General features: G+C 34.5%; 1 protein-coding gene across 1 annotated transcript in view; it reads right to left on the reverse strand.

The window, feature by feature from the left end:
* Nucleotides 1–15,547, reverse strand: part of Ccdc91 (coiled-coil domain containing 91) — a 327,571-nt gene that overhangs the window by 108,568 nt on the left and 203,456 nt on the right. The window contains exons 5-6 of the mRNA XM_023714223.1: nucleotides 5,140–5,504; nucleotides 4,082–4,186 (exon numbers count right to left, since the gene is read on the reverse strand). Of these exons, the coding sequence (XP_023569991.1) occupies nucleotides 4,082–4,186; nucleotides 5,140–5,504 (470 nt within the window). The remainder of the gene's footprint in view (nucleotides 1–4,081; nucleotides 4,187–5,139; nucleotides 5,505–15,547) is intronic.

A 15,547-nucleotide genomic window follows, 5' to 3' on the forward strand; every position in this document is an offset into this window, starting at 1 on the left:
ACAAGTTAACCCTAATGGCGTCTCACTTTACAGTCCTCTATGTGGGGCATCAGCAAGGGCTTGCTGAGTTTAGGTCAAAGTGCTGGGAGGTTCACTCCTGCCTGGAGCCTCTGGGGAAGAAAGCCCTTGCTCACAGAAATTGTTGGCAAATTTTATTTCAATACTAATAAATTATTTCTAGGATAGACAGCATGTTTTACTCCTAGAAATAAGCACTCTGGGAAATGATTATAAACATGAAGGTAGAGAGGAGGAAAGATGTTATTTTACATGCTTTTGTATCCATAGCTAGTTCACGTTTGATCATCTATCTAATCCTAATGTACTATTCCAACTCCTAAAATAGAAAAACAAAGCAAAGTAGTCCTTGTCGGATGGCTTGTGGGAAAATATTACTTTATAAACTAAATTTGAGTAAAACTTTTCAAGCTTTAGAAAATTAGTCACCAGTACCTGAAGCCTACTCCTGCCAAATAATAGCTTAAAACAAAATTTTAAAGATGAAGTTTTAAGTCTTTAATAAATTTTCTTTAAAAAATAATGTAACTACTACTACAAATTCACATGATAGCCATTGCTAAAATATCTAGTACAATTATAAGACTGCATGTCACTGCTGTTTATCATAAAACGCATTCTTAATAATTCACATTTAATAGAATAATATGGATGTCCAAATTTTCCAGTAATTTTGATTCTGATTAGTGTACCTAAGAAACAGCTTCTTATGCTGCTCTATTATCAATTACTAATTATTTTTTCTTCACAGTTAACTCGGCTAGACAAAAATAAAATATTCTAACCAATTCTACCATGGGAGTATCCTGTTCTTTTGAGTCGAGACCTAATGGCTAGGAGCTGCTGATGTATTTTTTTTTTATTTATTACTAAGAAATTAGATAAAATGATCTATTTGTGTTTCCTTGGAAGGAGACTAAGGTTAAGAAAAAAGCAGGACAAACTTCTCAGTTTTTAATCTACTCCTTAAGGAAAATTCCCTCTCCAATACTAAATTAATCATTATTTCTAAAATAATTAAAATACATGGCAAATATCTCTTTTGCATATAAGAGGAAAAATATATTTGTGAGGTTTTTTTTTTCTTGGTTCCCTTGTAGGAAAAAACAGTTCTGACTACCCCATAGCTCATGATGTCAAAACTACTACATGTCAGTTTAAGAACAGCTGCTCATGAAGCTGTCTCTCCATCAAAATAGTTAATAAAATCTCTAAAAACAAACAAAAAGAAAAAAAAAAAAAACCCTAGGATATTTGCCCTGGAGTTCTACTCAAAATGGTTAAAGTATTTAAATAAATACTTCCAAAACCAAGTTTTGAACAAAAGAGTAACAAATAGTTTGTTTCAAAGCAAGTCATTACAGTAAAATCTCATCTTCAAGTGGATAAGTGTTCATACCATCTCAACAGCCTGGAAAGATCCTACTGACACAGCACAGCTGTACCTAGTGTCTCGTACTCAAGACCACACACTAATTCCTGTGGACTTCATCAGAGGGGGTGTCACTATGCTTACTTATTTACACAGGGGTCCGAGTGTGTTTGTTTTTGCCAGTACATAAAATTAAATTTCCTGTAAAATATTTACATGATGGTACCCCACTGGATTGGATTTCCTTGCTTTATTAGGAAAAAAGAGAAATCCAAGGGGTAAAATTTAAAGTTAAGAAAAAGTAACCTACGAACAAAATAGAAATGTCAAATATGTGTGCTCCAGAATTCATATGCAAGGAAAACGCTCTAAATTTTCCTATAGAAGCCACTCACCTTTACTCAAGCTATTCTAAAAAGGTCACTTATCTGGGTGCCACCCTTTTGAAAATTAAAAGCAAGAAAAAGAAAAAGTTGTAGGGAGAAAAAAGGAAAAAGCAAAATTGGATGATTTTAAAGTCAACTAAACTTTTTAGAGAAAAGTATAATGCCACGAAAAGGACGCTTCAATTTTTTTCTTTTAAATAAAATCTACGTTCATCTTCAAAGATCATTCCTTCAAAAATCTGAGACTATCAAGGTAAAAAAAAAAAGATAGAACTATGCCCACAAACTGAGCTTACTCAAAATACAGAAAAGCAAATCTTCCAAATAGAAACTTTCCACAGCTACACCAGCCATCATTATAACTGCAAATAAAGTACAAACAGAGCAGTCTGTCTTAATAAAATAGAAACAAAATACAATAAATCATCAGTCATGCTGGTAATAAATAAATAGAAATAACTAAAAGTAAGACAAAATGTAAAAAGTCAGCAAAAAGTAATAAGGGAGTAAACACAGAATGGACAGAAATGTAATTAAAAAGTAGAAAAACATTTTTAAAATTTTAATTCATATTCGTTAGAAGTTAAAAAGAATATACATGTGAAACAAGACTAGACAGTCATGAAGTTATATACTCTGAGTTGGGACATGGCTGTTCAAAAGTAACCCTACTTATTCCTAAATGTAAAGCTACAAGATAAGCCATCAAGAAGAGATTTTAAAGTACAAGAAATAAGATTCCCTAGAGAATGTCTTAGAGATATAATTGAGCCAAATTTTGATAGCTATGTGTTCCCAAATACAACTGATCCATTTTGTTCATAGATCCCTTATTTGTGTGTGTGCAGGCTCATCTAGAACCTCAAATCAACAATCCAGATGCTTCTATGTTCCTTCACTGAAGTAGTGTGGTACAAAATTCTGAGTTGTATAACATAAAAATGCCCCATAAAGGGGCCAGGGAGATAACTCAGTGGCCTAATGTCTCCCTGGCAAATGCAAGGTTCTGAGTTTGATCCTTGGTACCACAAAAAAAAAAAAATCAATAAAAAAATTAAAAAATTCCCCAGTAAGATTAAACAAAGTGGGACTCTGCCTTCATTTCAGCTGTCATACTAGAAATAAGCACTACTTTCATTGTCTTTTTAGCACTGTGATGTTCCCATTTGGGGGAATAATATACATTAAATCACATCAGTTTCATGGAAATAAATTAAAAACAAGGTTATATGTCGATCAGATAAGAAATGATTAGAGAAGCTACGTCCTTCATGGTTGTAACAATAACTAGATTGGTCTACTTTTATACTACTCATCCATTAATACTTTCAATCTTTATTAACTTTCACAAATATAAAACTCCTTTCAGATACAAATAGAACAGACTGTTTTCATATGTGTTTACTTATTCCTATGAAAGACAACAAATAGAGGAAAGTACTTTTCTATCATCTAGAAAAAAGCCACTATCTTTTAATCAAGAGCAAAGAGTTAATCAAACATCCTTTGAAATATAAGTGTATTAAATAATGATCCAAATGAACATTGAAAGGACACATTTCTCATTTATTCATATTTCCAAGTTTTACAGTCTTTTTCTTATTTTTTAAATTTTATTTTATGTATCTGGTACTGCTCGGACTCACAGTGAGTGATCTTTCTGTTTTCAGCCTCCTCAGTGTTGGGATTGCAGGTGTGTGCCACCATGCCCAGACTTGGTAGCCAGCTCAGCATCCCCAGGGGTGGGGCTGGAGTGGCATGTAGTGCTGGGGGTCGAACCTGCATTTGCCTAATTAGGTGCTTAGTCCAATGAGCTATCTTGCTGGCCCTTGTCTTTTTCTTTCAAGGGAGCTACAAATATGTCTGGGGTATGTATCCTTTCAAACACAGAGAAGATGAGTAGGACACAGGCAATGCCCTTTCTATTCACTTGGAACCTATTGTGATGGTTGGTACAGTGTAAATAGGTGGGGTAAGCTCAAGAAGCCAGGGGGTCCACATGATTTACATTGGAAAGAAAATAGGAATTAATGGTAGGATCCAGTCTGATGTACACTTTAAAATACTATTTCATATACTAAACTAAAACTTCACTAGGGAGACAGACAAGTATAGAAGCCACGTAGGACTACTAAAATGATCCATTTAAGTATAAAGTAAATATAGCATGTCAGATGTAAAAAGTGCAATGCAGAAAAATAAAATACAGCAGATTATTCATTAACATTTGTTGAGTACTTTTGGAAATTATAGTACATGCTTGGTCAAAAGACCTGATTTTGAACATTAAATGTACTGGACCTACCTGTAGTTCTTTGTATCTATCTTGAAAGGAAATGGCTTCTTGCTCTTTTTCTTTTAGAAAGTCTTTTTCTGAAATACCATGCTTTTCCATCAGTGATTCAACATCCTAAAAGAAAAATCCAAACACAAACTTGGTAACATTTCATTTGAAAAAACAAGTTTTTTCAATGAACATAGAAAGTATCCACCTATTAAACAACTCATAAGAAGCATGGTAAAACTCCTAACAATATTAAAAACTATATATTTCAACAATATCAAACATTGACATAACACTAAAACTATTCTAATGAATGAGTAAGAGCATCTCAACTAATTTCAATCAACAAAATCAAACTTTACAAACTTTCTATAAATTTGCTAGGATATGCTATATATGCACCTTAATTTACTACAATGTCTGTATGCAGATCTAAGTACTCTGATCAAACATTCCCAAATAATGCCCGTCTTTCCAAAGGTTAATGTTATACAACTTCAAAATTGTACAAGAAATACAATTCTGCCACCACTCAAAGTAAATAAATTGGAAAGAAAAAATATTAAAGAAAAACAAAAAATGAAAACACAAAAACCGTAGTATACAAGTCGCTCATCTCTTTAAAGTATATATAGATACCTCAAAATCCACAGGCCTTTGGTCAGGATTTGCTAACATTCAAATCCCTTATGTAAAATGGCAAACTATTTGCATATAAACTAAGCATATCCACCCATCTACATTAAATCACCTTTAAATTGGTACTTTTATAGAAAAATGACAAGAATCAAAGCTCTGTAAAAGCCAATACACAGGTTTGTTATCACCTCAAATATTTTGAACCCGAGATGCACAAGGATGTTTGTGGAACACATGAGTATGTGCTCATGAATATGTGACTGCCATATTTAAGATGAGAAATTTGCTATCAAAGACTTTACTAGTTAACATGCTGCTGTGACTCACTTAGATGTACTATATACCCAATGGAATAGAGTATCTTCTTACAGTTTTGGATTATATCAAATTTCCAGTATACACAATTCAAACATTTATTTGTTAGGTAAATGTTAACGTGCCTTTTTAATCCTCTGCTTTTCTTCTTCAGACATTTTGAGTTTCATCTCCAGATCTGAAACTTTTTGCTGAAGCTCTATGTTTGATACATTGCCTGCAGGATCTTCAGAATCATCCACAAGAGCAGCTGTTTCATTACTCATCTCATCCGATGAACCCAATGGAAAAAGTGGGATATCTAGATGAGTGTGTACTGACTGCTGAACCTGTGCTTTCGGAACACTTTGGCTTCCAATGCTGCTGTCTGCGTGCACATTGTCTGGTGAGGAAAGAATGGCATCAGGAGAAAGGCAGCCTGCTGAAGGAGATGAGTGGTCATGGTCCAAAACAAGCTCAGGAGACACTGGCGACAGGTGGACTCCGGATACTAAAGGACAACACAGAGGACAGGACAACTAAGGAAAACAAGATGGGTGAATGAAAGAAAGAAAGGCAATGCAAAGGGAAAAGGATAAAGGAAAAGGAATAAGACTGAAAATCAGCATGTCATGAATATGCCTTCAAGACCTTTATCTAAAATCTAAACCTAGTATTTCTAGGCTTTACAGGACACTTACATTTGACAACCAGTTCAGCAAACCAGTTTTGTAATGTTTTTATGTTTATATACTAAAATAGTACTATACAATCACATTTCTAACTCACAGAAAATATTCACATATTATACATTCATTCATTTAGTTCAGAAAAATATATTTAATTAAAAAAGAAAAACAGCATTAAAGTGCCTACTAGATCCAGGCACAGGCATAATGAGAGACACTGGTCAACAGGAAAGACCATTCCTGTACTTGGCCAGCAGCGAAATCAGCCAAGCAGACAGAACACAGTGACATTCTTTTAAGAAGGAAGAATAGATCTTATTCCTGTGTATTAATTCTTTGGTAACAAACAATTTGTCAGCTTAAAAATAGTCAATACTAGATTGTTTCTACAGAAAAATGTAGAAATATAATTTTGCAATAATAAGTTTAATAAAAAGGGGCCAGAGTAGAATAAGCACTTGCCTGGCAAGCACAGGGGCTTGAGTTCAATCCCTGCTTTGGAAAAAAAATAAATAAACCATCATAATACTATGATTAGGATTCAAATAGAAGTTCACAAAAGCAAAGTTAATTGCCAAGTATAAAAACACAGATGAGGTCAAAATCAACAGAGTATGTGTATATTACTTTATTTAAAAATATTCCTCTATTCAAATACATTCATACTAAGTTAAAATTTAAAAAGATGTGGTGGGTAGCACATACTGTAATCCCATCAGTACAGAAGGCTGAGGCAGGAGGATTGCAAGATCAAGCCAGACTGGGAAATGTAGCAATTTAGTATTATACTGTCTCAAAGAAACAGACAGACAGACACGCAGGCAGGCAGAGACAGAGACAGAAACAGAGAAAGAGACAAAGACAGAGACAGAAACAGAGACAGAGACAGAGACAGAGACAGAGACAGAGACAAACAGCAAGCACAGGGATGTAGCTTGGTATAAAATCCCGCTTGTGTTCCATCTTCAGTAACTTCCCATCCCCAGAAAAAAATGTAAGAGGAGTAACGTAAGTCATCTTTTAGCAATATTTTGTTTATACATTTTGACTTTCTGAATCTTAAAGACCTTTATTCCACATTGGCATCAGTGGCAATGTCAGTGAAGTTCTACCATAAATTCTGTGAAGGCAGCTCACAATGGGAATTGCACATTTCCCTGAGAAAAAACATTTAAAAGGCCATTAACGAATGAACAAACTAAAGAATATATTTATTTTTGACTGGTACTTTATATTATTCCTTAAATATCTTATGTATACTTTTATTACACAGCAAAACTACAATTTTGAATATTATATTTTATACCAGATAATTTATATTAGCTTAACAAAAGCCATTTTTAACTTAATTTAGAAAGCTGGAATTTTATTTATTTATCTTTTAATTTTATTTATTTATGTGGGGGGGGCAGCTCAGCCCACCAGGGGGCGGAGCTGGCTGGCATGTGGTGCTGGGGGATCGAACCACGGTCCCTGCGCCTTGCTAAGCTTGTTCTAAGTAGGTGCTTCAGACCACTGAGCCATCTCACCAGCCCTGGAATTTTAATTCATAGCTGTAGTTGATACATATTTTTCAGGTATTAATTTTTTTCTAGTTTTTCACTATTAAATGGTGAGGAAGTTCTCTAAAACATCAAAATATTTCAACTAAATTTTAATGCAGTTTAACAAAAATATCTTTAATGTGTTTTTAAAGATATGAAAATTAGTGTAATATAAACACAAGGGCAAGAAGAAAGAATAATGACTTGTGACTATCACATTTTCTCTTCATAACTGAATTCCTTGAATAGTTCATAGTTTAATTCTCCAGTTTCTTAACCTAATTCTTACCAGTACACGGGCTATTTTATTATTATTATTAAATCTCATAAAGATACCCATTCTTTTTCATTTCTTCAGGGCACAGGATAATGGTCCCCCACATTCCTTGAAGACTTTCTTTGGTTCTCATACCATGAGCACCTGGATTTCTTAACATTTTGACTATTTTCACCTTATTTCCTTTTCAGTCTCCTTCTTAACTGAAATATAAATTTTATTTCCTGTATTTTCTAAACTTAGTGTACACAGTTTTCTAGGATACCACTTTCAAATCCTATTCGATTATCACATAAGATTATTACACTCTGACACTTAGCTGTAGTTCAAATTGCCCTGCTGTTTTCCACATTCATATGCTTACCTCTTTTCCAGACAGATCCATTTAGATGTCCAACAGGTACATGAAACTTAACTATTGCTTTATATATGCCAGCTTTGCTGCATGTTTTCCTTCTCTGCTAACAGTACCTGAAACAGCAACTATATGCTACTACTGTTCCAACCTCACTCTAGTTGCCTGTGACCTCACAATGTTGCTTCCTCACAATGTTGCTACCTCTGTGACTTCACAGGACCTCACAATGTTGCTACCTCTATGACTTCACAATGCTACTGCCTAAGAAAAGCCATAGGCCCTGAGTCTAATTTTAACAATAACAACCCCCTCCCTATGCAGATTTGAGTAAATTACATTAAAAAAGTTAACCCATAGTTTCTCTTCTGAACATGGGGACATAATACATATCCCAAAAATATTACAGAGCTTAAATGCAGTTAATCAACTTGACTCAGTGATGATTATGGAGCAGATATTCAATAAGTGGAAACTGCCACTTAAGTTATCATTTTGTAATATTTGAAATAAGCTTTCCCAGTAATCTACCCAAACGGCCTAACCAACAGTAATATAATTTTAATTTTCCATAGATCTGTGAAATAGTTGTATGAAAGAGAAATTATAGAACTCCTATAAACTAATAAAATTTCTACACATCAGAACCTATGACAAAGCAGTAGTTAGAAAACTTGTATTCTTGAGTACTTCAATAAAAATCAATGAATTAAATGCTCAGCTCAGAGACCGAATATGGTAGCACACCTCTCTAATCACAGTGCTTGAGAGGCTGAAAACAGGACTGAGTCCGATATGTGTAGTAAGACCCTGTAGACCCTGTATTAAATACATAAAAAATTAAAAACTAAAAAAAAAAAAAAAAAGCTCAACTCAAACAAAAACCAAGAAAGTTTTAAAGTGGAAATAATAAAGATAATGAACATTAAAGCACATTCATAAGTACATTTAATCAAAAACCCTAGATTTCAAAAAATATAAACAGTAGTTTATTTTAAAATAAAAAAGCTGGGTATAGATATAGCTCAATGGCATAAGTGCCTGCCTCAAAAGTGCAAAGTCCTGTTTGATTCCCAGTACCAAAAAATGAAATGAAGGAAAAAAATGTACAAATATATAAAGGTAAATAATTAGAACACAGTTGTTAAAAGAGAAAAGATAAAAATTAGAAAAATGATTGATTCTCTATAGAAATATAATTTGTGTAAGTTATTTCTTAGTACATTAGAAACTCATGATAATAGATTTTTCTAGGAAAACAACTAAATTACTAGACAAATATCCCACAAAGTATGCAATTATTTCAAGAGAATTTCTACCATAGATTCAAAAGCTGCTTCATCTCAATACTTTAAAACTGAAATGTGAGAGCACAGTAAGTAAAGGAAAACTGCATGAACATTAGCATAACATTTACAGCTAAACTTGAATAACAAAAAATGGAAAAATTTGAGATTTCAAGGTTAGAATATCACATAAAAATGAAGTAAAACTTCTAAATAAAGTATTCAGCTCCACATGGCAATAAAACTGATATAATGAAAAAGCAGGATTTATTCCAAGAACACAAGCCAATTTCACAAGTAGAGAATTCAAAAGAATAATACAATATTCCATAAAGAAAAAAATTATTGTCAAGACACTAATAAAAGTGAATAACCATTTCCGTTTAGAAAAGAATTTAAGAAAGTAGGTATCTTCTTAACATAATTAAACATCCCACTTCACTCCTAAATCTACATTGTAATAGAGAAAATGTGAAGGATTTTTCATCAAAATAAGAAATAAAACAAGAATGCCTACTGTTTATGCTAAAGGCATGAACCAAGCCAATCAAATAACAACATAAAAATAGAAAAACAGAACCAATGTTCCTATCTGGGAATACAAGGCACAATTAATTCAAATATCAAAAACATTCAATAACATAGGACAATATACACTTATCAATAGCATTCCCATGTAAAAATAACCATTTAGAAAACATAATGGTGGAAAAACACTTTTTAAATATAACAAAAATATTGCAGAATTTAGCAAAAAATATGAAGAGAAATCTAAGTCTTGAAAAACAAAAATAGACCTAAGAACATACTAAGTGTAAATGAAGAGAAAAACTAAAACATCACAAAGATTTCATTCTTAAGTTCATTTTTAGATGCATACAATCTCAATAAAGATATCCATAAGCTTTTCATACAAAGAACTTAGACAAATGGACATTTAATGTCAAATGGAAGAAGCAAAGCTGCAAAAATAGGGAGACATTAAAAAGAAGAGGGGCTGGGGATGGCTCAGTAGAATAAGCGCTTGCCTGGCAAGCACAAGGGCCTGAGTTCAGTCCCCAGTTCCACCAAAAAAAAAAAAAAAGAAGAAGAAGAGCAAAAAATGGAATACTGGCCCTTTCTGACAGTATACTAAATTCAGCTGGAATAATACATATTACTATCCTTATTAAAAACTATTAGAAAATAAAATTTCTTCAAATAAAACAATATAAATATAGTACTCAGTGTCACAAAAAGAGATAAACAGGAAATCACAGAAAGCCTAGAAAGATTCAATTACGTGGCAAAGCAAGTAACTTAATTTTGTACCATATAAAAAATAAACTCCAAATAAGATCAAGGCTCTAAACATTTAAAAAAAAGAACGTTAAGTACTAGACAAAAGCATGAGGGGGTTCTTCTTTTCCTTGGGTCTAACAAAAGTTTCCTAACTATGATTCCAGGTGCAATGAAAGAACAAACTCCTTTGACTATAGAATATGTAAACCCTTCTTGTCTGCAAAACTTACCATAATAAGCCGAACAGAAGCTGGGGAAAGAGATTTGCAGTAAGTCTCACAATAAGGACCTACGTTCCTAACATAGAAAAGAGGCAAAAGTTATGAAAAGACAACTTACAAAAGGAATGGCCTTTAAATTTATGGAGATAAAGCCAAACATATGTAATTGTTGTTGTAAAGGGACACAGGAAGGATATAGCTAACACTAATGAAAAAGTGGACAGGAGATAAGAGAAAATGAGTTGGAGAAACAGAAGAAACAAAACAGCAGGAAATATTTTTCTCTGAATACAGATTTTCATATGGTTCTGGACTTTTGCAGTTACATTAATGTTTCACATACTCAACAAAAGAAAAATGAAACCTCTAAGAGGAAAAGGGAGATTAAACCTTAAGGAAGAATACAAATGAACTCAACCATACAAAGAATGACTAAAGCCCATTTGAAGGGAAGGGAAAGTCATAAGGAATCTACCTGAGGGGAAGGGAAGGCAGTAAGAACTAACCCAAGTTGCTTTGGGAAATACAGTAGAATTCTGACAATATACCCTCGGTGTCACAACAAAAGAATCCTAAATAAATACTGAGAAAAAGAGGTGTAAAAAATAATAAACAGAAAAAAAGGTGCTAAAATATTAACCTTTGAAGAAAATGGATGGGCCAGGGAGATGGCTCAGTGGAATAAGCACTTCCCTGGCAAGCACAAGTGCCTGAGTTCAATCCCCAGTCCTGCCAAAAAAAAAAAAAAAAAAGAAAACAAAATGGGTGAAGAGAGATACTTGTCCACGTTTTACATCTTTCTCTTCAGATAGCAAACTATATTAGAATGAAAGCTGTATAGACAGTCAAGTATGAAGGAGGGGGTATAAATAATTCTATAAAAATATAGAATAAAACAAAAACCCCTGGAAGTTCATGAGAACTACTTCTCTCAGAAATTAATTTAATGCCATCAGAAAAAAAAAAAAAAAAAAGCTTAGAAAATTCTGCTAGCTAATAAGGATTGTTAGCAGAAAGGCTATAAGTAGTATTAAAATGGTGTCAGTATGATATTTGTGTTGATATTAAGTATCACTATGTAATTCAGAGTAATTAGAGTCTCACTATGTAATTTAGACTGGTTCTGAACTCACTATGTAGCCCAGACTGGCTGTAAACTCATAGGGATCCTCCCGCCTCAGCTATCCAAGTGCTGCAATTAGAGGCTTGCATCACCACAGAGAGCTACTACATACATTATTTAAAGGCAACAAATGTACTAATTGATTTAATCTAATATCAAAGGAAGAAGAATAATCAAGAATGCTTCCAATGTTTAGTTTAAGTGAATGGAAGGATGAAGTGGCAATGACTATAGAGAAAAGGTAGCTAGAAATAGCATAGAAGCAATAACAAAAATATTCTTTCACAAACAAGTCAGCTATCTACCAGAGTCTACCCTCAGTGCAAGTCAGAATTCATGTGCAAGTAGACAGCTTCTTACAGGGAGGTATAGGCACATGAACTAGAAGCCAGTCATATACATCATCTGCACTTTCTAGAACAGCCCATAGGTACAGTTGTCTGAATGTCCCCGGAAACACATTCTGTTACAATAATTCAGTATACTTATAAAGCTTAAAACTATTCCTTTCAACTAAGTCTGTAAAATTCATAAAGAGTCCCTAGAGAAGATGAAATTCATGGGTAAGACACATTTTATCCAATAAAGTATTACTGCCCAGTAACAAAAGACAGCATTCCACTTTATTGTGCATCAGGGGAACAGAATCAGAAAGTTAACCCAATATTAAATATGTCCTTAGGGAATAAAAAGTTAGTTTTGAATTTAAATCTATTCATTTATTTTTTTCTTTGTATTTTAGGGAAGGGTCTACAGGGTGTTCAGGTTCTCACTACTAGACCAGACTCGTGATCCGCCTGTTTACAGCCTCCTAAGAGCTGGGATTACAGGTATGTGCCACATTGCCCAGTCTTAATTGCTGTCTCAGTGCACCCTGGGAACAGGGCCAGCAGGGAAGGGCAGGCCTGGAATTCAAGCCCCAGATCCCTGGGTCTACTTGCAGGCACTTTAATCCACTGAGGTATTTGGCCAGCCCTTATACAGACTATTTCTAAAACACCATCAGGATGCCAGGGAGAAAGCTCAACAGCATAAGCACCTGCCTGGCAAGCTCAAGGTCTTGAGTTCAATCCCTGGTACCACAAAAAGAAAGAAAAGAAAAGAAAGAACACCAACTATCAAACTGTTCTTCTAAAGTGTCTTTACTATGTGAACAACAAAATAGCTTACTCTACCCTAAACACACATACTTTCACCAATATATAAACATTAATGTTCATAAAACAAAGATGTGTCATATGAACATTTTAAATTTAAATCTAAAATAAAAGGCCAGCCAGGTAGACCAGCAGACCAAAATGCCTCCTTAGATGGGCACAGGGACCATGGTTCAATCCCTGGAATGTCGTGCCAGCCCTGTCCCCAGGGCACATTGAGACTGCGAATGAGACTGGGCATGGTAGCACACACCTGTAATCCGAGTGCTTGGGACACTAAAAGCAGGAGGATCACTACAAGTCTGATCTGTGTAGTGAGACCCTGTAGTCCCTATACTAAAATACAGTTAAATAAAAAAAAAAATCTAGGGTTGGGGAGATAGCTCAGTATAAGCGCTTCCCTGGCAAGTGCAAGGGTCTGAGTTCAATCCCCAGTTCTGCAAAAAGAAAAAAAAAAAAAATCTAAAGTAAAAGTGGCAATAAAATAAGGCTAGTATTCTATAACCACAATCAACTAAAATAATTTTACTGTAGGATTAGCAAAATTATTTGTAATTCTACAGCCTCTATTCTTTCATTTATTTCTGCTTCTGTGAATAATATTAGCCCACAGTGCTGTTAAAATCAGATAGAAATGGGGCCAGGGAGATGGCTCAGTGGAATAAGCACTTCCCTGGCAAGCACAAGGGCCTGAGTTCAATCCCCGGTTCTGCCAAAAAAATAAATAAATAAAAATAAAAAAATAAAATCAGATAGAATTAATCTGGATATAAAGAAATGTTTCGGGGGCCGGGGAGATAGCTCAGTAGTATAAGCATTTGCCTGGCAAGTGCAAGGGCCTTAGTTCAATCTCTGGTTCCGGAAAAAAAAAATTTTATATTGGTACAATAATAGAAACTATAAAGGTAAGAAAAACAGAACCCGTTACCAGAATAATGAGAGTGTATGAGGATATATTTTATTCATTGTAAATACTATGGGTAAAGTTGGTTTCATTCTTTTAGTTGTCCTCTTAGTCTTTTACACACACACACACACACACACACACACACACACACACACACAATACATACATTTTGACCTTTTAAACTACGATATTCAGGAGGACTAGCCTATCTTTTAACATCTCTTTTTAATCAATACATCAATTAAGTGGTTTACTACAATAGAAATTGGAAGAAACAATTCGAATAAATTATTTCCTATTGTTGATATTAAACTCAGGATGCTATAGGACTCTCCTTAACAGCAGCATGATTAGCAGTTTCTCAAAACTTGTAAAACTATAACAACAAAAGTAAGATCAAAGATCAGGTTAATTATAATCTCAGTGACTTCCGAAGCACTACCCTGATTAAAAGCTGCTTCAAATGGCAACAATTAAAGATAAATAATCTGATACAGAAAAATTCTTTAAAGCGATTAATGCATACACAGGTAGAAAATAAAATAGAAATACTCATGATGACCTTCTGATATGTCAACGTGGATAAGTACAGTCACCAGTTTTTCACCGAAACACAAATCTAGATATTACTGTTAAGATATTTCATATATGAAATAACTAGGATAATTGTCATGGGCCTGACTCAGTCACTGAAAACCTATAAAAGCAGAGCTGAGGCTTCCTTGATGAAGGAGAAATTTTGCCTGTGAACTATAGCTTCATTCTGTAACTAAGAGTTCTAAGCTACCTCCAGCCTCCCTGTACATTTCACTCTTAACTTTTTTATTTGCGGGGCCAACATGACATGCCCGGGGGATCAAACCTCCAGCCCCTGTACCTGCATGCAGATGCCTTAATCTGCTGAGCTATTTGAGCTTTAATCTGCTAAGCCCTATATTTCACTCTTGTCTATAAAATGTCTTTAACTGGGTAAACCCAGTACTTAAGGCATCTCTTTACACATACTTCCTTCTTGTTCTGTGTCTCCAGGTAAAGCATGACTTATGCAGGTACTATAGCCAGATAATATAGGATACTACAATTATTCTCAAGATTGTTCCATTAAAAATTAGCACATAACTAGAGAAGCATTGAGTCCTAGGTACAGTCAAGATGCCAGGGCCTTGGCCAGATAAACAGGAGCCTGAGGTTAGGTGATAACAGGAACATGGTGGAAAAGTCAGTCCAAGGATGTGACAAATGTAATAACAAGCAAGGCACTGATGACCACTGTGTCAACTCCTGCTCCTACCTATCTGTTAGATGTTGTATCCCTCATACTTTGTTCTTTTAATGAACTCCTTAATAGGACAGAGGCCTAGAGGCACCTGTAGACATACAGTGGCCATATCCCTCAACTCCTCATAGGCCCAGTTCTAGTCTACATAAGTGTCTAGTTCTATAGGTTGATCTTATATAGACTCAGAGTGATCTGAGCCCTGGTCAATTTTTAGTGTCAAAATTCGTAGACAAAAAGTACCCACGGCAACTCACTTTGTGTCCCTTTCCAGCTATTGTAAGGTAGTCCTCTATCCTTAATACACATTCTTCCTGTCTACTTCCTTTGTAGTAAATTCAATCTTTGACTTTGTGCATCACTGATGCATATTATGTCATGCTTACACTGGGACAAAAACCCATCTCCATTGACACAGTAGAGGGTCAGCAGCTCCAG

The sequence above is a fragment of the Octodon degus genome, unplaced genomic scaffold (assembly GCF_000260255.1).
Source record: "Octodon degus isolate 3935 unplaced genomic scaffold, OctDeg1.0 scaffold00034, whole genome shotgun sequence".
Taxonomy (NCBI): Eukaryota; Metazoa; Chordata; class Mammalia; order Rodentia; family Octodontidae; genus Octodon; species Octodon degus.